This window comes from Monopterus albus, unplaced genomic scaffold (assembly GCF_001952655.1).
Source record: "Monopterus albus unplaced genomic scaffold, M_albus_1.0 scaffold5.1, whole genome shotgun sequence".
NCBI lineage: Eukaryota > Metazoa > Chordata > Actinopteri > Synbranchiformes > Synbranchidae > Monopterus > Monopterus albus.
In genome coordinates, this window is record NW_018127885.1 from 2,419,974 (window position 1) to 2,443,729 (window position 23,756).

General features: G+C 38.9%; 2 protein-coding genes across 2 annotated transcripts; one reads left to right on the forward strand and one right to left on the reverse strand.

Moving 5' to 3' along the window:
* The first annotated feature begins 4,148 nt into the window (after window positions 1–4,148).
* st8sia2 (ST8 alpha-N-acetyl-neuraminide alpha-2,8-sialyltransferase 2) lies at window positions 4,149–14,671 on the forward strand. Its single transcript, XM_020612858.1, is given in 7 exon segments — window positions 4,149–4,709; window positions 6,002–6,058; window positions 6,502–6,642; window positions 6,730–6,897; window positions 6,899–6,958; window positions 9,018–9,311; window positions 11,857–14,671. Coding segments are annotated over 7 exon segments (1,143 nt in total). The 5' UTR covers window positions 4,149–4,611; the 3' UTR covers window positions 12,182–14,671.
* Window positions 14,382–18,560, reverse strand: fam174b (family with sequence similarity 174 member B). Its single transcript, XM_020612866.1, has 4 exons — window positions 18,346–18,560; window positions 17,876–18,094; window positions 17,128–17,259; window positions 14,382–16,263 (listed from the first exon to the last, which is right to left on the reverse strand). The coding sequence occupies exons 1-4, from the start codon at window positions 18,402–18,404 to the stop codon at window positions 16,260–16,262; spliced, it is 414 nt and encodes a 137-aa protein (XP_020468522.1). The 5' UTR covers window positions 18,405–18,560; the 3' UTR covers window positions 14,382–16,259.
* Window positions 18,561–23,756: the final 5,196 nt, after the last annotated feature.

Sequence of the window (23,756 nt, forward strand, 5' to 3'; positions counted from 1 at the left end):
TTACATTATATTATGTTTGATGTGGTTTAATTCTGTCACTGCAAAATATTCACACTGCAAAGGAAGATGAAAACAAAGAGAAATTAAATCCAATATCAGGCATGGATATGAAAAAACAAGAAGAACAGCATGATCTATGACTAGTATATAACACAATGTAATGTATAAATTTTAAGCATGACAAGATAAAAACACTGTAGTTTATATAACTTATTTCCATGGTGGTTCTGGCCTTCCCTAAACCATGATCACAAACACTGTGCCTCTTTTTGCATTACAGGAATACATAAAAGTGACATGCAAAAGTAATTGGTTAGAGCCATGGGTGTGAGTTTGCGCTGCAGATGGCTGCCTCCGTTCTGTACAAGAAACAAGTTCCTTATGTGTAACATACTTGGCCAAATAAAGATTATTATCCTTATAAATATACAAAATGTACATTTTCTTACTAAAATAAAAGTCCACCTGTTTTAAAAACAGTCATAGGTTCTGGCAAAGCTGTTCCAATTTTCCAGAGAACCAAAAGAGAAAATAAAACGCATTTTATGATCAATACTCTGAATGTCCTATTGTACAAGGATCCATCATCAAATATCATCTTACCAGTGTTATGAAAATTTTATGAGCCCCTTGTACTAATAAACATGGATATGCTGTTTATGATTTTCAGTCAAAACTCTCTTTAACCTTTAAACATTCTCATTAAAGTACTGAAGGATCATAAAGAGCAGAGCCTGAACTTTTAAGCTGCCCGTTTCTATTCACAGTTCATCATACAGTACATTTTCAATTCTGTACTAAGTGCTTACTCAGTAAGAAGTGAAGTATTGACCCAAGAAATTACTAAACCACATGAGCACAAAGACTTCTCATATTCCGACTTGCACAGCAGGTTCAGAGTTTCTAGGTTAGCTTTCAGATTTTAACCGTTGCTTATTATCTCAAGTATGTAAGAGTCACTGATATGAGAAGCTATAAAATATGATGCTAGATATAATTTACTGATGCAAATACTTTAAACTGTGCAACAAGAAAAGAGAGACTCTTGTCCTCCGCTGATGTGGTGGGGTTTGTTTTACAGTTAGTGGTTTGTTGTCTTTTATGTTTTTAAAAGCAGATGGTTTAAATCAGCTTGCAAAGTAGATCAAGTTGGTAATTCATATTGATGCATGATGATTTGCTGGTATGTCCTCATAAAGCAAACACTTCTGAGAGGATGATACAATAATTGTGTTTATGACTTTATGTATTACACCAACTAATGTCACATTTCATAATGAGACCTATAAGAAACATGTGTCAATGCAATGAAAATATATAAAAGTAGCCAAGATGCAACTGATGCAAAAGTTACTAATAGCAGCCTCCCAAAACATTTTGTGAATTGAAAGAGAATTCCTGATGTGTTTTCAGCCCATCATCTGCCAGATCAAACCAACAGACACCAAGATATCCTAACTTCTAGTTGCTAGTAATGGTAAAGGCTCGAGGAATGCTGGATCCTACATTTCCCATAATGCAACTGCTGTATATTTTTTCCCTATATAATCAGTTTTTTTCAAACTTTGGAAAGCTCCCTCCCACAAAATACATGATCCAAGTGTTTTCTTAAAGTGAGCAGTGCTCCTCATGAGAGGAAAACAGAACTTCAGTGGTCCTTTTAAATTTAACTTGTGACTGTAACATGAGCAATAATTTAAATTCAACATGAAATAAGGGATGGCATTTCAGCTATCAGATCCTTTAATATTTCTAAATATTACTTCGATCCAGATCATACATTGCTGTGAATGTTGTCTTGAAATTTTTGTCCAAAATCCAGTGGACTGGTACGTGGGCCATGCCTTACCTCCAAACAATTCCATCAAAATCCATTCATTACTTTTTCAGTTATGCTGTGAACAAACCAACAAACAATTGCTGGTAAAAACCTCCGTGGCAGAGATAACTACAGTCTGCTGGTCTGAAATTCATCACTTTGTTTAATTAAACATCCCAATGGGCTAAAATAAATATTTAATACCATACAAACAACAGATAATAAATCATAACTGTATTCAAAATTGTACTGTTTGGTTCATAATCTAAAGCAGCCACACAAACAACCTCTAATGAAAACAACATGCCATCATTTCTAACATTTCTAATTTTATCATTTGCTTGCAAATTTCAAAATTTGAAAAATCAGAGTCAATATTATGTTTCCTCCTGTGTTTCAGTGGTTGCAAAGTCCAACAATAGCGCAATGACACTCTTCAGCAATAAATAAGAGCTTGTGTATGACAGCTACAGTATCAGCAGCACAGAGCACAACGTGTGATACACACCTCACTCCTGATGCCTGTCACATCAAAGAACCACAACATGCATTATAGGCTAATACCGCAGTCTTTGGGAAAGTGCCCTTGTTGAAAGTCATCTCACAAACACACACACACACACACACACACACAGAATGGAACCAATCTGAAAATAGAAGCTGCTGCAGGCAAATTTCCTCTTTTAGTTAAGAACCATCAATTAGCCTAATGGGCGCTCTGGAAAGACCAACTGTTACTCATCAACTCTAGCAGAAAAAATACATCACTAAATCCTCAATGGAGAGTTCTGACTTATGTGTTTTTCAAACGGGTGCAGGATATACTGTGGTGTAGGTTTCAGTGCATATCAGTCCACAGGTCTGACTGAGTCAGCCTGCCTATATTTAGACTTTCATGCTCGGGTGCTGATGTTTTCTAATAATAATGCCACAAAATGTAGAAAATAAATGCAAATGTTAATGATGCATGTACGATTTAGAAAATACATAAAAGCACGTTAGTCTTTATGAAATGCAGAATATACCATTTCAGTAATGAATTAGCATTAGATTAGATATTACCAGGGTAATGAGAAAAGATTATGAGTGCACTCCCAAAGTCCCAGCGTCACTTTTCTTTTAATGTACTGTAAATTAGCCCTGTATCCATCTCTACAGTAAGTGCTACAGTTGTGTAGATCATATACTGTGTGCATGAAAAGTAAAAACAAAGCCAACTTTATTTTAATTAATGCCTAATTTGTTTAAATTAAACACCTGCTAGCCATGTGTTATCAGTGCAGTTAATGATCAAGATCAAGCATGTTTCAGTCATATTCAGCAAACAGCTACAGGTAACAATGCCTTTGGAGATGATCGATGGATGAGATTAGAACTAAGGAAAAGTCCTGGAAGATGATGACGATGATGAAGTTCTAGTCAGTGCAAGCACAAGAAAATTACTGTGACAAACACGTGGTCTAATTACTTAAACCGACAGACTCCAAAATAAGTTAATATAGTCTTTATAATTAAAATGGCTACTGTACAAACATTTGTAACATATAGACAATTAAAGTGTTCACATATGTTTATAGCTGTTTATACTTAATCACTAGATAATTGACTAGCAATAACTGAGTGAAATAGGGTTTTACTGTGACTCCAACACTGCATCTGCTTGAGGGCTAACTAACTGCAAGAAAGGCAAGGCAGCTTTTTAATACAGAACATTTTATACACAAATCTAATTCAAAGTGCTTTACAAAAAGCTAACATGCCAAGCAATATGTGTGTTTGTGTATGTGTGTAGGCAAAGACAGTAGTAATGACAGCAACGCAAAGACATATGATCTGATGCATTTCTTTTTCCAGGATCAGCATTCTTGTCATTTTATACAAGGCTGAATTTCACTGAGCGATGCAAAAAAACTGAGTGATGTAAGCTTCAGACAATTCCTACATTTATCACTTTGTTGGTACATCTCATCCCAAACTGAGAAACAATTGAACTGTATTTTTTTGGACTTCAGTTGTTGGAAGATGAAAGAAGATCTTAAAGAGAAAACTGCTCATTGTTGGATCTAGTGACAACTCATAAATGTCTGAAATGTGAAAAGGGACACCAACTAGACACTGCTATATGTAAGGGGTCAAAAGTCAGAAAGTTTAGGAAGCAGGTTTAACCTTGAACAATACATTTTATAAACTTTTTATTAAAGATCCTTATCTAAGAAGTTACTACAGCTATCAAATAGCTTAAAATGTGAGTTATACAGATACAAGTTTTCCAAAACTGTACTTTACTATAAAAAGATGTCCCCATTATACCAGCTTTGACCTCTATTTTGAAATCTGGGCAGCCCACACGCTAATGATCCCTCTGGATACGAGTCTGCGTGGCGCAGCCCTACCTCACGCACCTGTCTAGCTGTCCCCGCAGCCTGGAAGAGGGGAGTCAAACCGGATGGGGTGAAGATGGAGAGTTGGCCCCTGCGCCTTTAAGACTGCATGTGGTCTATATCTTGCTGCTCTCATGGCAGGCTGTGTAGGTGCACGCTTTCAAAGTTTGACTGGGGAATAGAGGTGGCAGTGCCGCCGGCACCAGCGTCGCCCCGCCGGGAAACACACGCACACAGTAGTCATCATCTTTGTGGGTTGAGGGGGGGGGGCGCATCTCGCCTGGGAGTGTCCGAGTCCTGCGATAAGAACAAAGGGGGAGATGACGGAGCAGCTTTTCGATTTGTAAATGGGAAACACAAGACGGTTCCTGGTGAAAGGAGGGACTCCCGGCTGCAGCCTGCCCCTCAGCCATGCCGCTTGTGTTCCGCACGCTGTTGTTCGGCTTTTTAACGCTGCTGGTTGTGGTTCTGATAATTGATGATATCGCAGAAGTGGAAAAAGAAACCGCGTAAGTAACCCACTGTAGTTTAATCCACGCATTGTGTTTTATGGCAGTGAAGTCTATTGTTTTTTATCTGTCCAGCAGGTTATTTCTCTCAGGCTTTCTCTGAGGATTAATAAATAAGTGAAATAAATGAGTTTATCTGAAGTGAACTTTGGAGTTGAATGCGGGGCGTGCGTGGTTTGTTGCTCCATTTGTAACACTTGGGTGCAGCAGTAGCAGCTGTTCCGACAGCAGCCTGTCTGGGTCTCCTAGGATTAGGCTATTTGTCTTGCAGCAGCCTGCATGCGGGACACCACGCATTTACACTATGAGAGAGGGGCAGAGAAGGTGGGGGAACAAAAAAGGGAAACAAAAGAGGCTTTCCCCCTTTTTCCTTTTTCATTTTCAGACTGAAATGTTGAGCAGTGCAGCAGAAATCTAACAAGTCATACACATGCCCCACTTTCATTTGACCTACAAGAATATACATTATTCATTTAGCATCAGAATACTTCTGTCACATGTAAAGAAGCCAATACAGACGTCAACAGTGTAACGTCCTCCTCTTGTTTTCATCATTATCATCTCAGCTATAAAGATATCTGTGCTACCTGAATAACAAAAATGACCTTATTTTCTTTGCTTTTGGATGCTTTTGGATTGTCACACTTCCCTTTCAGCAAGAACATTTTGTTTTGATTGCAATTACCCGGCTGTGGCATACATTGTAATGAGGTCATTTCGGTTTGTGATTCCTTGCAGGAGAACAACCAGAACCAGTTGTGCACTTTAATACAGTAACATATTTAAAAGCCACCAGATTTGTAAAATGAATAAGAACAGCAGTTTGTCACTTTGTTTTTTCAGACGGCTGCTGGCAGCTTGACAGGATTATGACCAAGGTCACAACTGTAAACTACTGTAGACCAGTACTTATAAATCTAAATGTATACACAGCATGTTTACTGTAAATGCATCTTGGCTGGCATGTTCAACACCACTCTGAAGAGATTGCTTTCTCCTTGTGAAAATAGAACCTCCTGTTAGTATAATGGGACTCCATTAAGGCCACATTTCTTCTCATTACATCAGCAAATGGGCCCACGGTGGATTGCTCTAAAAATACCTTGATGCGTGCCTTTCACATTCATTCAGTCATAAAGAAAGGACATACAATACACCTGGTGCTGAATACAGTAGGTGGAATATTGTTACAAAATACGGTAACAGGAAGGATTTGAAGCAGCTATCCATTATCAACCAACACTTCAGGCTGCAGTGTGCGATTCATAAATCAATCTTATTTTTTTTTCTAGGAACATTGAACATTCAAAGAAGATGGACTTGCAGCAGCGCATCCCTAAAGCGCACAGGTCTGAAATCCAATTATCGACACACAAACACGTATAGCTATAGACCACTAATGGGAAGCTAAATGATCTCTCTATATAGTTTTCAGTTGATAGTGGTCATTTAATGCTTTTGCAGCCTTGATAACACAGTGAGTCATTCACAGTGAGTATCTTGTTACCTTTTACAGCAGAAAGGCAGCTGCTATAAATACCCATCACTGTGGTGGTACCCATGTGATAAGGAGAACATATTCCATGAGAAAAAAGCTAAACTTATAATTGATATTGGTCATATTTAGTTTTTGCTTTATATTGTACGTGCAGCATTAAATAAATGCAGCGTACTTGGCATGATATTTCAAAAATGCCACCCCTCTACCATAACAAGTCTTTTGTTTTGGGTTTGATAAGAATTTTAAAGCTTGGCACTGAAGTCAATAACACGACTTTCTCTTCTTATTTAGAACGGCTGCAGCACACGTGGATCCGACTGCTTTGACACGACTAGGCACAGATTTAAAATGTCACGGTTCAAGTTACAGTAACACTGCCAAGCTCTCGTCAAACAACTGGACCTTCAACAAGACCCTCTCCAACCTCATCAGGTCATCACTTTATAGTTATTTCTGCAGCGGTTTACACTTGACTAAGCAGAGTCTTTTATAACTACTGTATATTTTCTCTTTTTACAGGAAGAATATTCTGAGATTCCTCGACCCAGAGAGAGACATTTCCATTCTGAAGGGAACACTGAAACCGGGAGATATCATCCACTATATTTTTGATCGCCATAGCACCACAAACATCTCAGAGAATCTGTATCGTCTTTTGCCCACTGTTTCTCCCATGAAGAACCAGCATCACAGGTAAAAAGAACAGCAGCTGTGGGCCTGAGATTGACTCTCACGACTTTGTTATCAGGTAATTTTTTCCCTCCACAGAAACAGATTTCAGGGATAGAAGTTTTCTACTTGAAAGACCATAACTGAAAGGGATTAGAAAATGAGTTTCAGTGTCAGTGTTTTATTTCACTTTTTCTGAGGATAATTCATTGGAATAATAATCACCTTCACAATTCTCAGTTTAATTCAGGTTTAGAGATAGTGCACACTTTTGAAAACACTGTCAAAGCTTTTTACTAATTTAAAGTTGGAAACCAACTACCAGACTGCAAACAATTAAATACTTGATTATACAGGAAATTGACATTTTGAAAAGGTTTTGTATTTGGCAGAAACACGATGTTTCTCAGAGAAACACAGGCACTCTCAATGGCCCTGAGAAGTCGGCTGGCTCTGTTTTGTGTTTGGGTGTAAGCAAAGGAGTCGCTGAGTGGGTTATTTATCACTAGTCGCTCTTGTCATAGGAGGAAACATAAATCTATCTGTGCTTATATTATTATGTAGATTCTGTGTACAATTTGGAGCAATCCAAAAAGCACACTGTCTGCACCGGAGTCTATTTTGAAAAATGCCCTTTCATAAATCTATCAGCCATATGAATGTTGTGTAAATGTAGCTGTCTGCGAAAGCGCCTAATTTAGGTGACTGATCACGAGATACACGGGCCTCAAAATCTCTCAGTACCTTTGTTTATTCTGAAAGTGTTTGTGTTGCCTTTGTATCTTTCCTTTTCAAAGTGCTGTGATATTATGCTGATGAGGCGAGGTCATGATTTCTAGAGTCCAGCAGCATCATAGCAGTGCCAGAGCATGATGGTAACAGTTGGCTGAAGTCAGACAACAAGCACTGTGGCATTCTGAGAAGCAGAGGAATTTGCTTTGGCATTCTCATATTAGATAGGGAAATAATGTCTCAGCTAAACATAGATCTGCTCTTTTGGTTCCCACAAAGTGGGTTGACAGTGTCTGGGGTACTGGTTATAAATGATTTTAGCTCAGTGTTATGATGCAATGGAATCATTCTGTATACTCAAGGAATGTATTGATTTTTTTTTTTTTAGATTAGAGTCAGCAGATGTTGCAAATTTGTCATGTTTTCAGTGTGCATGTCATTTTTCAACCATCTGTTTCCTAAAGCGGGTACATTAGCTGCCATGATGTACTGTATTATTAGATACCTTTAAGCTGTAAAAGAATCCCTGTACAGTGAAAACCATGTAGTGGTGAAAGAAATACTCAGTTCTTTTACTTGAGTAAAAGTTGCGATACTCTGCAGTACTCTGTTACAAATTAAAGGCCTGCATTTTAAATTTTGCTTAGGTTAAAGTATGTTTCTGCTGAGCAGTCAGCAGCCACATTAACCTGCCCACTGTTGGTTTATTTGTTGTGTCTTGATGTTTTTCTCACCCCAGCTGGTCGAGGCAGACGGCCGCCCACCAAGATCCCAGTTCTGTTGGAAATTTCTTCCCTTAAAGGGAGTTTTTCTCTCCCCACTGTCTCCAAGTGTGGGATTTGTTGGTTATTCTCTATAATACTGTAAAGTCTGGACCTTACTATGTAAAGTACCCTGAGATGATTGTTTTGTTATGATTTGGTGTTAAACAACTAAAACGGAATTGAATTGAATAATAGGATCCTGAATATTGATGCATTAATGCATCAGTTTAATGTTACAGGAGGAGCTTTTCACTGCTCCTTGGCATGTCCGGGATATCCTATATTCCATAAACCAGCTCCTAAAACTGTCTCTAAATGTTTGTCCTCCCCAGCTACATACATGAGAGGGTCTGAATATTAGGAACACCTCTGAATATAATGTAGTCCAGTACAACAACACCTTTAAGATTGATTTTAGCAACAAACATATAACTAAATTGATACATTTATGACAATTTCACAATAAACTAAAATATGTTGAGCTTCATAAACACAGATGTTAAGGCAGAAGTGTTGCATTGAATTGCATGCAATTGTACAGATGTACCTAATAAAGTGGCCGGTGAGTGCAGATCAGGATCAAAAGGCAGAGGAACCAGGAATTAAATGATATTTACAAAAGGTAAATTTGCTTGTCCTAAGGTGTAATCTGGCACCGGTGGAGGAATACTCTCGGGACGTGGGGAGAAGGACCAACTTGGTGACCATGAACCCCTCAGTGGTGCAGCGGGCCTTCCAGGACCTAGTCACTGATGAGTGGAGGGAACGCTTCTTACAGCGGCTTCAAAGCCTCAGCGGTAGCGTGTTGTGGATCCCGGCCTTCATGGCCAAGGGGGGAGAAGAGCGCGTGGAGTGGGCCCTCCGTCTTATCCTGCTGCACACCGTGGACGTACGCACCGCTTTCCCCTCACTGCGCCTTCTCCACGCTGTCAGAGGGTAAGATGCAACTCTTGCTCACAGCTGCTGCTCTCTGTGTGCTGTGTCTCTTAACACCTGTGAGCAGCATAATCAAAGGGTTGGCAAACTCTAATCTGCAGCCCAGATGGCTATTTTTAAGCAGAGCATTAGAGCTGATCACCAGGGGCAGTCAGTGTGAGCAAGCTACCGTCTCCTCGCTGGAGTCATCTCACCAAATATGTGTGAAATGTTGATTCTGAAATGTATTGCTTGGTCTGTAGTAGGTTTTATTTGTAGACTAAGATCAGTGGTTGATGTTTGTGTCTCTCTCAAGGAATAGTTTGACATTTTGGAAAATACATGTATTTGCTTTCTTGCAGAGTTTAATGAGAAGCTCCTTAGCTCTCCCAAAGCTTAACTTAAAAAATTTGAAACTCACCCTGTTTTGTACCATGAACATCTCACACTAACAGTGCTAACTAACATTCTGGTGTTTTGCAGGTATAATATTTAGAATATTTGCTGTCTTAGTTTAGTTAATTAGCATGGCAACATTTGTTAATTAGTATTCAAACACAAAGTACAGATGGGGCTGATTGGATTGTCGTTAGGTTTGCAGGTATTTGGTTATTGGACAAATTAAAATACTGTCCTGAATTCTTCCTGTGGGGGTTCACTGGTAGTTATGTGCTTCAACTTGTTGCTTAGTGAATAACAACTCAATGCAGCGACTTCAACGTGAGGTTGCCAGGCAACCGGCAGAGACGCTATTAAGATGTTCAGAGCAGATTTATAAACTGTTGCTAATGCTATCGATCTTCTCATCTCTTCAGGATTACAAATGAGCATATTTGTCAAAATCTCATGTTATTCCTTTAATTATTTCTCCACCCAAGCTCAGTCTTTCACACTTTACAGTTAACATGCATGAAACTTTCCTTTTCACATGAATTTATCAACAGATTAGTTTGCACTCAAACTGTTGCTCATTTGTTGCTCCAGATATTTTCTTCCTCATTAAAAGCCTAAATGGTCAGTGGCCAAATTAGTCCAATTTGTATGCCCCAGCTAGCACCCAGTATTGTGAAGCAGTAGAACTGGGTCATGATTTTTGTAGATGACAGTCTGTGAGATCACTGTTTTACAAGAGAAAGGTGAAATGGATGCCTTTGTCCTTTTTATACACACTCCCTCTAACCTTGTCCTTTTCTGAACTTTAAATCCAAATCAGGTACTACTTGTATTTATTCCAACCAAATGCCACATCATATCTTTTCACTGATAATTAGACCATCTTCCCTGGTTATTAGGAGGGTCTTCGCCTGCTGTAGTGCTTGGCTGGACTATAAACCTGTCCACTGTTTGCCCTTCATAGCACACAGGCTACTTCAAATAGCATAGCCTCTGCATCTTAACCTGACCTTCCACACTAAGTACAGTGAGTGTAAAGAGTGCTTGAGGAGGCAGTGATAGCCTCAAGGTTGGAGAAACAGGTTGTTGACTAGAAGCGAAAATGAAGTTGGGGCAAGTCGATGTCTGACCACCTGTCCCTGAAGCTGCTCCTGAGGGCAGCATGTGGTATCTCACTTTTGTAAGAGCTCATCAGTCACCTAAAATAGAAGAAAGCAATTTTGCTCAGAAGCTTCAATGTGTGTGCAAGTGTCCACCTGAACAAGTAGTTTAGCGGTAAATCCATTTTTTCACAGTGCAGCTTTTGTTACTTCAGCCAAGTCTTTGTCTTGAAACCAATGAACAGAAGTGATTTGTTTTCTGTGCATATCGCTGTACATGTATCTAGAAAATGTCACTAGATTCAGGATTCTTGGGCCTTTATGGTTTCAATAGGAAATGTGAGCCATAATCTTAAATAGGCCTGCAAGTAACAATCATGTTAGTGCCAATCTGTTCAATATATCTTTAAGTAAAAAAAAAAATGCAATGCAGTTTCCTAAAATCGTATCTTGGTGCTGATTTTGATCAATCAAAACCCAAAGATGTAGCAAAGTAGCAAATCCTCACATTTAAGAAGCTACAATCAAAGAATGTTTGGCATTTTTACTTGAAAAATAACTTATCCATCCTTTTTCCATCAGAACTGACTAATAAGTAATTTACTAGCTGCGTCACCATGAGTTAAGAAATACGATTTTAGGATGACTAGACTTCAGAGGCTTCGGAGATTTTTGCAGTGCACCCACTGAGCAAATATAAGAAGGAAAGGAAACGTCACTAATTATCTGTGAGGAGGCAGTTCTTGAAAGGACCATTTGTTGGTTTACAACCAAGACACATATCCAGCTTGCTCCATATTTTTACTTGTCACTTGTCAGAATTCAGCTCGTCTTTGTGTGCTCCCCCATACTGTATATCTGGCTTAATATCAGAAGACAGAGGGAGAAAGCTCTTACTGAAGGAGATAGGTGTTGCTCCCTAGTGGGTACTGGCTTCAGTATGCTAAATAGAACACAGACCTGGAGACTTTAAACATATTCTTCCTTTTACTGCAGCCTATTTCTAGTCTAGGTGATCTTTATTGAGTCACTGAATTCTACCAATGATGTACTATATATGTCTTTGTCAATAGGTATTGGCTGACCAACAATGTCCATATCAAGCGTCCGACCACTGGCCTGCTCATGTACACACTGGCCACTCGCTTCTGCGAGGAGATCCATCTCTATGGTTTCTGGCCATTTCCACTGGATCTGCAGGGAAAACCGGTCAAATACCACTACTACGATACTCTAAAATATGAGTACACCTCCAGTTCGAGTCCTCACACCATGCCTTTGGAGTTCAGGACCCTGAGCACATTACACAGGCAAGGGGCGCTCCGGCTCCACACTGGACCGTGTGATGTTGAGAGGAGACCACTGAAGGAGTTCCAGAGCAAAAATCTGGGTGGGTGATTTCTGTGAAAACCACAGTCTTGACTGTGAAGACTTTTATGAAAATTGAAAGAACTTATTTTCAGTAACTGGAATGAACCTTTTTCTCTTTCAGGCTCTATTAGTGACTTGTTTTACCTTTAATGAGATTTCTATGGCAACCTTTAAAATAATGAGAACTCTTTTTACCGAGCTCCCTTCTGCTGGTCTGGTTTAAACCAAATGTTAATGAAGCCCCTGTCATGCCCATATATTGGCCTGTTATTTTCTATAAAGAGCCATTTTTAAACTAACTTTCCAGTATGGTTCTAGGTTAAAAATGAAGAATTCAGAACACATTTTTTGTTTTCAAAATTATTCATGAGACACTATAAATTAATATCTCCAGTTGATGATATAATAGAGCTCTGGTAACGGTGTGTTGTACTGTAGTTTACCCAACATATAATTTGTTTGAGGAGCAAATGTTGAATTAATGGCTGTTGTGAGTCACCGGGTTGGCCACAAGATGGAAGCACTTAATACTGAGTGAGAATGAGGGGAAAGAAAGAAAAGCTCAGCTGTTCAAACTGTTGTTTTTAATCCAACTAACCATTTTGATTAGCATCTTTTAAGAGTTGATATGATATATGACTTGTGATAACTTTCTTCTCATAGAGTACATTTTACATGCATGCTTTTGTAGCTTCTTATAAAATACCTTGAATGGTGCTCGCGATAAAACGGGTCATTCATAAGCAAAAATACAGAACATCCACACCACCAGAAGTGCTGGTAGTGTGATAACATTAGGTTACCTTGAGAGCCAAATGAAGAAATGAGGTCATGTTGAACTGTAGTCAACATCTGAGAGGATAAAGGAGTGTACCAACTGTTCACACATATGAATGTTTACACAGCCGTCGCTAAACTCACTCACTCCAAGAACACCAGCCCTGTTTCTGCACTGCAAATATTAGTTAGTCAGGTCAGTCTGTATAGTGGTAGCAAGAAGAGCTTTGCTTTTTCTTAATGAATGTATTGGTGATATTCTTACAAATGCTGTAGGACATGAGCCCCATAGTGTAGTTTAAACTAATTCCTAGTCAGTTTCAGTGCTGTAACACTGAGAGGAGAAGCGTGCTTTAACTTATGCCTCTAGTCATTTGAAATGATGCATAAATTATACTTGTATAGTGTGTTTGTGTTAGAATTCAATAGCCTTTAGGTTAATACAGATATTTGTGGATTCAGTGACGCTGCCATGTTTTGTGCCTGTAATCACTAGATTTGACCATTCACATGCCCAGTAACAAAAATGTCCAGGGTATTCATATTGTTCTTCACAGGGTGGGAAAACAGAGTTATATGTGATTTTCTTAAGTGCTACTTAAGTGTTACAACCCAGACAGTAAAAAAAAAAAAAAAAAAAACAAACAGGATGTGTAAAAAGTACATTTTCCTGCAGGTCTGCAGATAAGTTTTTATTGCAGGGATATGCTTTGATATCAGACAGATTTTTCAAACTAGTACATCTTAATGCTGGCCTATATTATATTTTTGTACTTCCAAGATCCACCTTAGTCAAAGTCTCTAAATTCTGTTGTTGAGTTTTTTGTTTTTCTTTTGATTTGCTATGAGTATTTTCCTACAACAAAATTCCACTGTAAATGAAAATGAACAGAAGCACTGAATCCAAGGGCTCTGCGCCTAAACGAGTAGCCGTTCATGTGCTCCCAGTCATGTCATTTGTCTTTAAGTCATGTTTTGTCAGGATACATCTGTTGACTTCCACATTGACTTTAATATGTTGCCCAGAGAACATAATAGAAGTTGTACTAGAGATGTTAGCAGACTAAGGCAATGAAGGGTTAATTGTGAGAGCTCATCTGAGCTAAGCAAAAGCAGAAACATTCTGTGACCAACATTTTTAAGTCAATTAACCAGAAACTGGAATTTGCCAGTTTCTAAAACTTTCTACTGACATTTCTGCTGTGTTGTATAGTTTTATCTTATTTATTCTCATGCATATTGTATGCTAACTGTTTAATGTCCACACTCCTGTGAACAAATGTTAGCTTTTGCACGTTTGTCCTCTCTCAGTCCATTCCGCTTTAAGTAGAAACTCTAGATTTTAGAATATTCATTGCGACTCAGAGACACTTAAATAGTGCAGTTACGACAAACTGGATGTACTTATGAGCATACACAAAGGACCAGAATGGAAAAACTAACACCTCTGTTAAAATGATTGCACACTTCAAAGGAAGCGGTTTTATTTCAGTAGTGTTTCACAGAAATGGAAACTGAGGAAACAGTTGTGGATGCATACATCATCTTTGTAACAGAAACCCAGGGGATTGTTTTCACTAAACTTCCAAAACGGCTTGAACAGTTCACTTTTTTTGGTTTAAATATGGGAAATTACCTACAGTGTTCAAACAGCTCCACAATGACTTTGATTCACTTTACAAGAGGAACTTTCTGTAGTAGATGATTCACTTCCAATAAAAGTCCAGAATTAGCATCTTGTGATGAGCCAGAGTTTTTTTTCCCACAATTTCACATGCACACACACACACACACACACACACACACAACTTAAGATAAAATAAAAGATCCCAAGATGGAAGAGAATAACTACTTGCAGGAGACAAATTTAGCAGAGACACAAAAATGAATCTGCATTTTTGTGCACATACAGTGAAAGACTAAAATTAAACATGACACAATATTTAAATGAAGAGGAATCTGATAGTCTGATGAAAAAACACATGACCTAGCCAAAAATCTATTAAAGACATGGTAAAGAACATTCTGTCAAAAACATGGATGAACGTTTTGATTCATGTGATTCAGTAGATGAACCTTGTCACTCCTGCACTTCTGTAGTAAATGGTGACCGTTAATGTACAGGATGCACTGTTAATGTTTTGAACAACTCGCATACAACACCCACACTCACATTACTGCAGAAGGCTAACCCAGGTGTACCCTGCAATAATTCTGGTTAATTATTATGTACAAAGTAGTAATTATTTGTAAGAGTGAATTAATATCTAAAGGGAAAATAGCTTAATTTTTTTGTCAGAATTTAGTGAAACCTCAATTTCCTGGCACATAGCAGCAGTGGTTGGTGATTACTTAAATGAAATTATTGAATAATTAACACATTTGATAACATATTACAGCATTCACATTCACAGCAAGTGGATGTATTCTATAAATATCTTGCAAATATATCCTGACATTATTCTTTGAAATCTAAATCAAATTTGAAAAGATATAAAACTGTAGCTCAGATAGCAGCAAAATAGGAACATCTCAAATAAAACAGTAAAACAAAGATTAGCCTAATCCATACATAATGAAAGAAAGTTTTCGACAGTATATATGCACAGTAAGGTGGTTAGTAGATAGAGATATATTTGGCATTAAAGTTTAGTTTAAAAGAAATATCAACTGCTCTGATTATCAATAGATTCTTTGTCATGTGTAAATGTTACATTTGAGTAAAGTATTCTCTGCACAATACTTGAATCATGTCTGTGCATTAACTGATCATTTTGAGAGGCCACCAAGTATTTATTTAAAAATTTTAATCACAGATATTACTAACCCTACATTATTATACGGGTGGCTCATTGTGGCTCCCACTACAAACACTTTAGCCTAAGACACTGTGGGAAAATGAAATGACATGATAGAGACTGGACAATATGACTTTGCCTCAATACAATCTGATGCACGATATGGTGTGTACAATTCCCATCTCTAGTAAATGACAGTAACTGTCAGTCAATGTAGAAATGAAATAGACTTTCCATGAACTGTTATGGAGATGACTGAGCTTCTAGGCAGCCAACAATTTCATTGTTCAAATACTTTGGAGGAGGAGTCACAATATGAAGCATCCTGATCTTTAATATTAGAAAACACTGCATGACATGACAGAAGCATTAGTAAAGCAGCAAGTAATGATACTCGTGCACAAAGCCATGCACATGTAGTATATGAAGCTGCTGATTCGGTAAGACTTGGCAGCACAAAAATGTTAGGAAATCACTTCAGTTGTCCCAGCAAAACAGGTGTTACCAAATACTGATGTCCACACTAGGATTCACCTGAAAAAATAAAAGTGAAAACACAGTTACTTGACAAATATTAATCTGGTGTCCACATAGTAAGGAGGAAATACTTTCTAAGCCCTGTGTGATTTGGAAGCCAAGAATGTCAGGTCAACAGGGCATCATCTTCCTTTGAGGAAGTGACTGTATGTTAAAGAACAATTGAAAGGACGGAAGGGTGAAACCTAAAGTCAACACCAGACTGAACTAGAACATTTCTTTACAAAATGTTTACATGTTCTTTACTGCTTGTTCAAGAAGAACAAGCAGTACATGATTTTAGATACATATTTAAATACAATTATTCCTGTTCAGCCAGTATTTTGTGTGCTTAAAATGAAGTCGAATTCATTTAGATTAGAAGCAGTAAAAGCCACAGCTGCTACAGTAACACAAGTAAATTGAATTTGCTGCAGCTGTGGTGACACCCAGCAAAGTTTAACAGTCAGAACATACTCGCAAGTTGCCTCACATAAGCAAATTAAGGTTAAAATGTTTCATGACTACACTCGTAATGAGTAGTGAGAAAAACTCTAAGGCAAGCAAGACAAGTCGTTAAAGTTTAAGTTCTTGGAAAGAAACAGTGATTCTTTAGGGACATACACAAATAGATCCCTGTGGAAACAAAGAGCTACAGGGTTACAGAGTAGTGTTTCTGTTACAGCATGTCCACTGTATCCATTAAGGTAATAATAGATCTAACTTCTCTGGTATGTGTGAAACATTCTGAATACACCTGCAAATCATTCCTATCTGGGCAGTTGAAACTATGAAAGGGCACATTTTAGTTTAGCCTTAAATAATATTTAAAAAACCCATGCAAGGATATTTAATTAATGAATTAGTTTAAAAAGAACAAACCTGTATTTCACATCAAAGAGGGTTGAGTCTTCCTCATCATCATTCTCCTCATTGAGAGGGGTCATCTCCACACGCTCTGCTGGTGTTGTCATTATATCGTATTTTCGTGTTTTTCTGATTCGTCTCCCAGACCTGTGGGGAGGGAAACAGTGCCTAACACGAGGAAAGCAACAAAAACTTAAAATCACACCACTCAGGCTACAACTTTAGCTGCAAGCCTATTTTAGCTTTGCCACATACCATAGATTAAATTGGTCAGTTCTGAGTTCTTATGGCCATATTAATGTTCCATTCCAGCTTACTTATAGACTAAATGTATAACTGATCAATTAATCAAACAACAGAAGAAGAAATAATTAAAACTTGCAGCCCTAAATATGCAGTGACTACAGTAAATTTAAAATAATTATGGTGTAATCAGTGGTAATGATCATGAAAGTAAGAAATGCCTTATATTACATATTCACTGATTAGTTTCACACTTCACAAACACGTAACATTAAATATAACCCACATAAACCACTATCATTGGCTGCTGCTTAATCGAGTCCCTCCACACACGAATCCCCTGTAGAAACATTATTAACAGGCCTCCTCATTTCCTCGTTGCCTCCACATGGAGCCCAACACATGCTCCTAACCCATTCATTTACCAGGAGCAACACTTAAATTTCAAAACATTTACAGTATATTTAGGGTGACTGCATCTACCGTCTATGATGAAACCCGTTCGGATCAACCTGCTTACCTGACCACTTTGATGACCAGGCTTGTAATGACAGCAGCTGTTAAAACGCACACGCAAATAACAGCGGTTTTCAGAGTTGGAAGGTGCGTCATCAGAGATGAAATCCGGGATCCCACGGCCTCATCTGTGACATTATCTCTCAGGTTACCTTGGCTGATGACGGATGATGATGTTGAATTTAACTGCGTCGCAGGTGATGAAACAGTCTGAGGTTCGCCACTGACACACCAAAAGGCCACAGTAATGAAAGTTAAAGCCACATTGTATGTCACCATTGTGCTGAGATAAGAAAATGCAAACAGGATGGTCAAGTTGTTTCTCCAAAGCAGATGAAACGCCACGGCAGCTGTCACATTATACAGGATCTTCTTATCGATGTCAGACTTTACTATTTACACAATAAGGAAAATGTGAAACACTAATATCCATCTCTACTCGTTAAAGCTTTTCATATGGTGGTCGTCACTTGCATTTGTTTCCAAAACGTGTTCCCTTGAGACGAGTGATGGCAATGCCTTCCTGAGTACATTAGGACTTTGCGTAGAGACTGGGATAATCCGCCTCCGGAAGAGCTCTGGTCCCATTGAGGCTGGCCCACTGTTCCTGGTGTGGCTCCTGGAGCTGAAGGGGAGTACTACGTCGGCTGGTGCTGCTTTCAAGGCAGCCTCGTACTTTCCTATTCCGACAGACGTATTGTCATTAAAAAAGGGTGTTGGCTGCCTGAGCTGGAAGGCACGTTTTACATGTGTCTTTTGTCTGTTTTTATGCAGAAGTTCATTAAGTCCTAGCCCTTATGATTTCAAAAAAATTGTAGGCTGCTAAGGTCAAGATCGTAACGTTTTCAATAAGCACCAAAATAATTCAGTAAATGGACTAATTAAAATATATTAAATTATTTTTGTATTTTATTTAACCGTGTAGGCTAATTGCTTAGTTATTAATTAATAATAGTCTAAATGTTACTTCTCCATATGCTGCTACCCGGAATACAATGAAGACAGATAGAAACTAAAACAAAAAAGATAAACAAGCTATAGATGTAAAAAAAACTGAAATACCCAAATGTATCACAGTAAGTTCTGAAACACATCATGTCTAATATGTATTTAATTGTGAATGAACATAGGCCTACAACAATATTAGTGCACAGGCTGACCAGTAGGTTGACTGTGGATCTTCAGGACTTCTGTGTCACAAAACATATCTATTACCACTTTGTTGGGATCAACTGGAACATTTCTGACAGGATCTGTAGACAGCATTTCTCTTTACCCATGGGCCCAAGAGGACAGCACAGGCCTGGTCATGATGGCACATTGGCACATTCCAGGGAAAATCTTAATCAGACCAGACAATGATGAGCCAAGTCAACTGATGAGTGACAAATATTCAGAAAATATAAATATATAGTTAACAAAGCAAACACAAAATCAGCCTCTGCCTTTGACTCTCTCTCTCTCTCTCTCTTAGACACATATAGACAAAATTCATGATTCTGTTTCTACTTTCATTAGACTATGGTTTTACAATCTGCATAGTCCAAGTAAAAAAGTAGACCAACACTTAGACTTTCTTATACAAATTACCCCTCTGATGACTTAAGAGGGCAGGAATTTGCAGTTTAAACTACCTTAGACATAGCCCAGACTGTGTGCATGTACAGGTCTCTATTTACAGTCAGGTCCATAAATATTGGGACATCGACACAATTCTAACATTTTTGGCTCTATACACCACCACAATGGATTTGAAATGAAACAAACAAGATGTGCTTTAACTGCAGACTGTCAGCTTTAATTTGAGGGTATTTACATCCAAATCAGGTGAACGGTGTAGGAATTACAACAGTTTGCATATGTGCCTCCCACTTGTTAAGGGACCAAAAGTAATGGAACAATTGGCTTCTCAGCTGTTCCATGGCCAGGTGTGTGTTATTCCCTCATCCCAATTACAATGAGCAGATAAAAGGTCCAGAGTTCATTTCAAGTGTGCTATTTGCATTGGGAATCTGTTGCTGTCAACTCTCAAGATGAGATCCAAAGAGCTGTCACTATCAGTGAAGCAAGCCATCATTAGGCTGAAAAAACAAAACAAACCCATCAGAGAGATAGCAAAAACATTAGATGTGGCCAAAACAACTGTTTGGAACATTCTTAAAAAGAAGGAACGCACCGGTGAGCTCAGCAACACCAAAAGACCCGGAAGACCACGGAAAACAACTGTGGTGGATGACCGAAGAATTCTTTCCCTGGTGAAGAAAACACCCTTCACAACAGTTGGCCAGATCAAGAACACTCTCCAGGAGGTAGGTGTATGTGTGTCAAAGTCAACAATCAAGAGAAGACTTCACCAGAGTGAATACAGAGGGTTCACCGCAAGATGTAAACCATTGGTGAGCCCCAAAAACAGGAAGGCCAGATTAGAGTTTGCCAAACGACATCTAAAAAAGCCTTCACAGTTCTGGAACAACATCCTATGGACAGATGAGACCAAGATCAACTTGTACCAGAGTGATGGGAAGAGAAGAGTATGGAGAAGGAAAGGAACTGCTCATGATCCTAAGCATACCACGTCATCAGTGAAGCATGGTGGTGGTAGTGTCATGGCGTGGGCATGTATGGCTGCCAATGGAACTGGGTCTCTTGTATTTATTGATGATGTGACTGCTGACAAAAGCAGCAGGATGAATTCTGAAGTGTTTCGGGCAATATTATCTGCTCATATTCAGCCAAATGCTTCAGAACTCATTGGACGGCGCTTCACAGTGCAGATGGACAATGACCCAAAGCATACTGCAAAAGTAACCAAAGAGTTTTTTAAGGGAAAGAAGTGGAATGTTATGCAATGGCCAAGTCAATCACCTGACCTGAATCCAATTGAGCATGCATTTCACTTGCTGAAGACAAAACTGAAGGGAAAATGCCCCAAGAACAAGCAGGAACTGAAGACAGTTGCAGTAGAGGCCTGGCAGAGCATCACCAGGGATGAAACCCAGCGTCTGGTGACGTCTATGCGTTCCAGACTTCAGGCTGTAATTGCCTGCAAAAGATTTGCAAACAAGTATTAAAAAGTGAAAGTTTGATTTATGATTATTATTCTGTCCCATTACTATTGGTCCCTTAACAAGTGGGAAGCACATATGCAAACTGTTGTAATTCCTACACCGTTCACCTGATTTGGATGTAAATACCCTCAAATTAAAGCTGACAGTCTGCAGTTAAAGCACATCTTGTTCGTTTCATTTCAAATCCATTGTGGTGGTGTATAGAGCCAAAAAATGTTAGAATTGTGTCGATGTCCCAATATTTATGGACCTGACTGTATAAGTACTTTACTCTATTTTTTTTTTATCTATTGCCTAATACACATTCCCTTGCTTGTTGACATTTATGCATACATTTGGAGCTGCTGTACCAGAGTCAAATTCCTCGTGTGTCCGACACACCTGGCCAATAAAGCTAATTCTGATTCTGATATTAGACGTGTGCCCAGCTGAGCAAGGCCCCCAACCCTCCTACACAGGTGTAAGACCCACTGATCAAGTGTTGTTCCTCTTTTTTTAGTCATTTTGCAACTATATTTTATTGTTTTGTGTCATTGCAGTCATTTTGCATCTTGAATTAGTAATTTTTGCTTGTATTTTGCTTCTCTTCTTAGTTATTTTGTAGTTATTTTTGTCTATGTTTTAGTTTTTTGCATGTCCTTGCACATCTCTTTGTGGCAGTTTTGCATCAGTTTTTGCTAATTTTTCATCTATTTGTTGCTGATTGACTTTCAAACAAGAAATGTTAAGACAGTCATGTCATACAGAGGCTCTGGTCCAGGGGCCCTCTGATCACTTAGGCCCCAGGGCCTGAGGCCTGTTCAGTAATCCATCCATGCTTGGTCTTATACACCTATTTCTGGGAGTGCTACCATGCTCTTATAGCAATGTGAATTATTATATTTGACCAAAGCCCACCAGATGGCAGTACAAAATAAAAAGTCTGCATAGATACAGGTTGGTTTGAATATGCCTTTAGCACCCGGAACTTAGCTAAGAAAGAACACATCGAGTACCTCACGCATCTAATCTTCATTTTAGATTACATACATTACAGTAATAACATTTTAGATTAACCTATAAGTGAGGTCTATTCACTAATGTACACAAAGCCACAGTGTAATCTACTATAAAGTGCCTGCCCATTAGCTATATATTAATTTTGCATGGGGATTTATTGTTCATTGAAAAGGTTTTACCTCTCTGAAGAACAATTTGGTCACTGCAACAGAAAATACAGGGTTGCTGAAGGGTGTTGTCACAATTTGAGAGGAACTTTACTCAGAGAAACAGCACAGACTGTGAGTACAGCGATCGTGTATCACCCTAAAATGACTTAACTTGTGGTTTTTATGTTTCAGTTTCAGTTTAGTTATCAGACATATGCGTTTAAAAACTGACTTCAAAACATTCCCAGGACTTAGTCATGTTGGAGATTTTTCAGTGTGCTACTCTTGCTCCTTCAAAGAACAGGAGCTGAAGACATGCTTTACCATTAATCTGCACACTGACCTGTCGACTCTAAGAAGTTGTTTGTTGAACAACACAGCCGCGCCAATATACACAGTGATTCATAATGCTATGTGAAAAGCAAACACAGTAAAATAGCCTACAGTGCCTTGCGAAAGTATTCGGCCCCCTTGAACTTTGCGACCTTTTGCCACATTTCAGGCTTCAAAGATATAAAACTATTTTTTTGTGAAGAATCAACAACAAGTGGGACACAATCATGAAGTGGAACGAAATTTATTGGATATTTCAAACTTTAACAAATAAAAAACTGAAAAATTGGGCGTGCAAAATTATTCAGCCCCCTTAAGTTAATACTTTGTAGCGCCACCTTTTGCTGCGATTACAGCTGTAAGTCGCTTGGGGTATGTCTCTATCAGTTTTGCACATCGAGAGACTGAAATTTTTGCCCATGCCTCCTTGCAAAACAGCTCGAGCTCAGTGAGATTGGATGGAGAGCGTTTGTGAACAGCAGTTGTCAGTTCTTTCCACAGATTCTCGATTGGATTCAGGTCTGGACTTTGACTTGGCAATTCTAACACCTGGATATGTTTATTTGTGAACCATTCCATTGTAGATTTGGCTTTATGTTTTGGATCATTGTCTTGTTGGAAGACAAATCTCCATCCCAGTCTCAGGTCTTCTGCAGACTCCATCAGGTTTCCTTCCAGAATGGTCCTGTATTTGGCTCCATCCATCTTCCCATCAATTTTAACCATCTTCCCTGCCCCTGCTGAAGAAAAGCAGGCCCAAACCAGGATGCTGCCACCACCATGTTTGACAATGGGGATGGTGTGTTCAGGGTGATGAGCTGTGTTGCTTTTACGCCAAACATAACGTTTTGCATTGTTGCCAAAAAGTTCGATGTTGGTTTCATCTGACCAGAGCACCTTCTTCCACATGTTTGGTGTGTCTCCCAGGTGGCTTGTGGCAAACTTTAAACGACACTTTTTATGGATATCTTTAAGAAATGGCTTTCTTCTTGCCACTCTTCCATAAAGGCCAGATTTGTGCAGTATACGACTGATTGTTGTCCTATGGACAGAGTCTCCCACCTCAGCTGTAGATCTCTGCAGTTCATCCAGAGTGATCATGGGCCTCTTGGCTGCATCTCTGATCAGTCTTCTCCTTGTATGAGCTGAAAGTTTAGAGGGACGGCCAGGTCTTGGTAGATTTGCAGTGGTCTGATACTCCTTCCATTTCAATATTATCGCTTGCACAGTGCTCCTTGGGATGTTTAAAGCTTGGGAAATCTTTTTGTATCCAAATCCGGCTTTAAACTTCTCCACAACAGTATCTCGGACCTGCCTGGTGTGTTCCTTGTTCTTC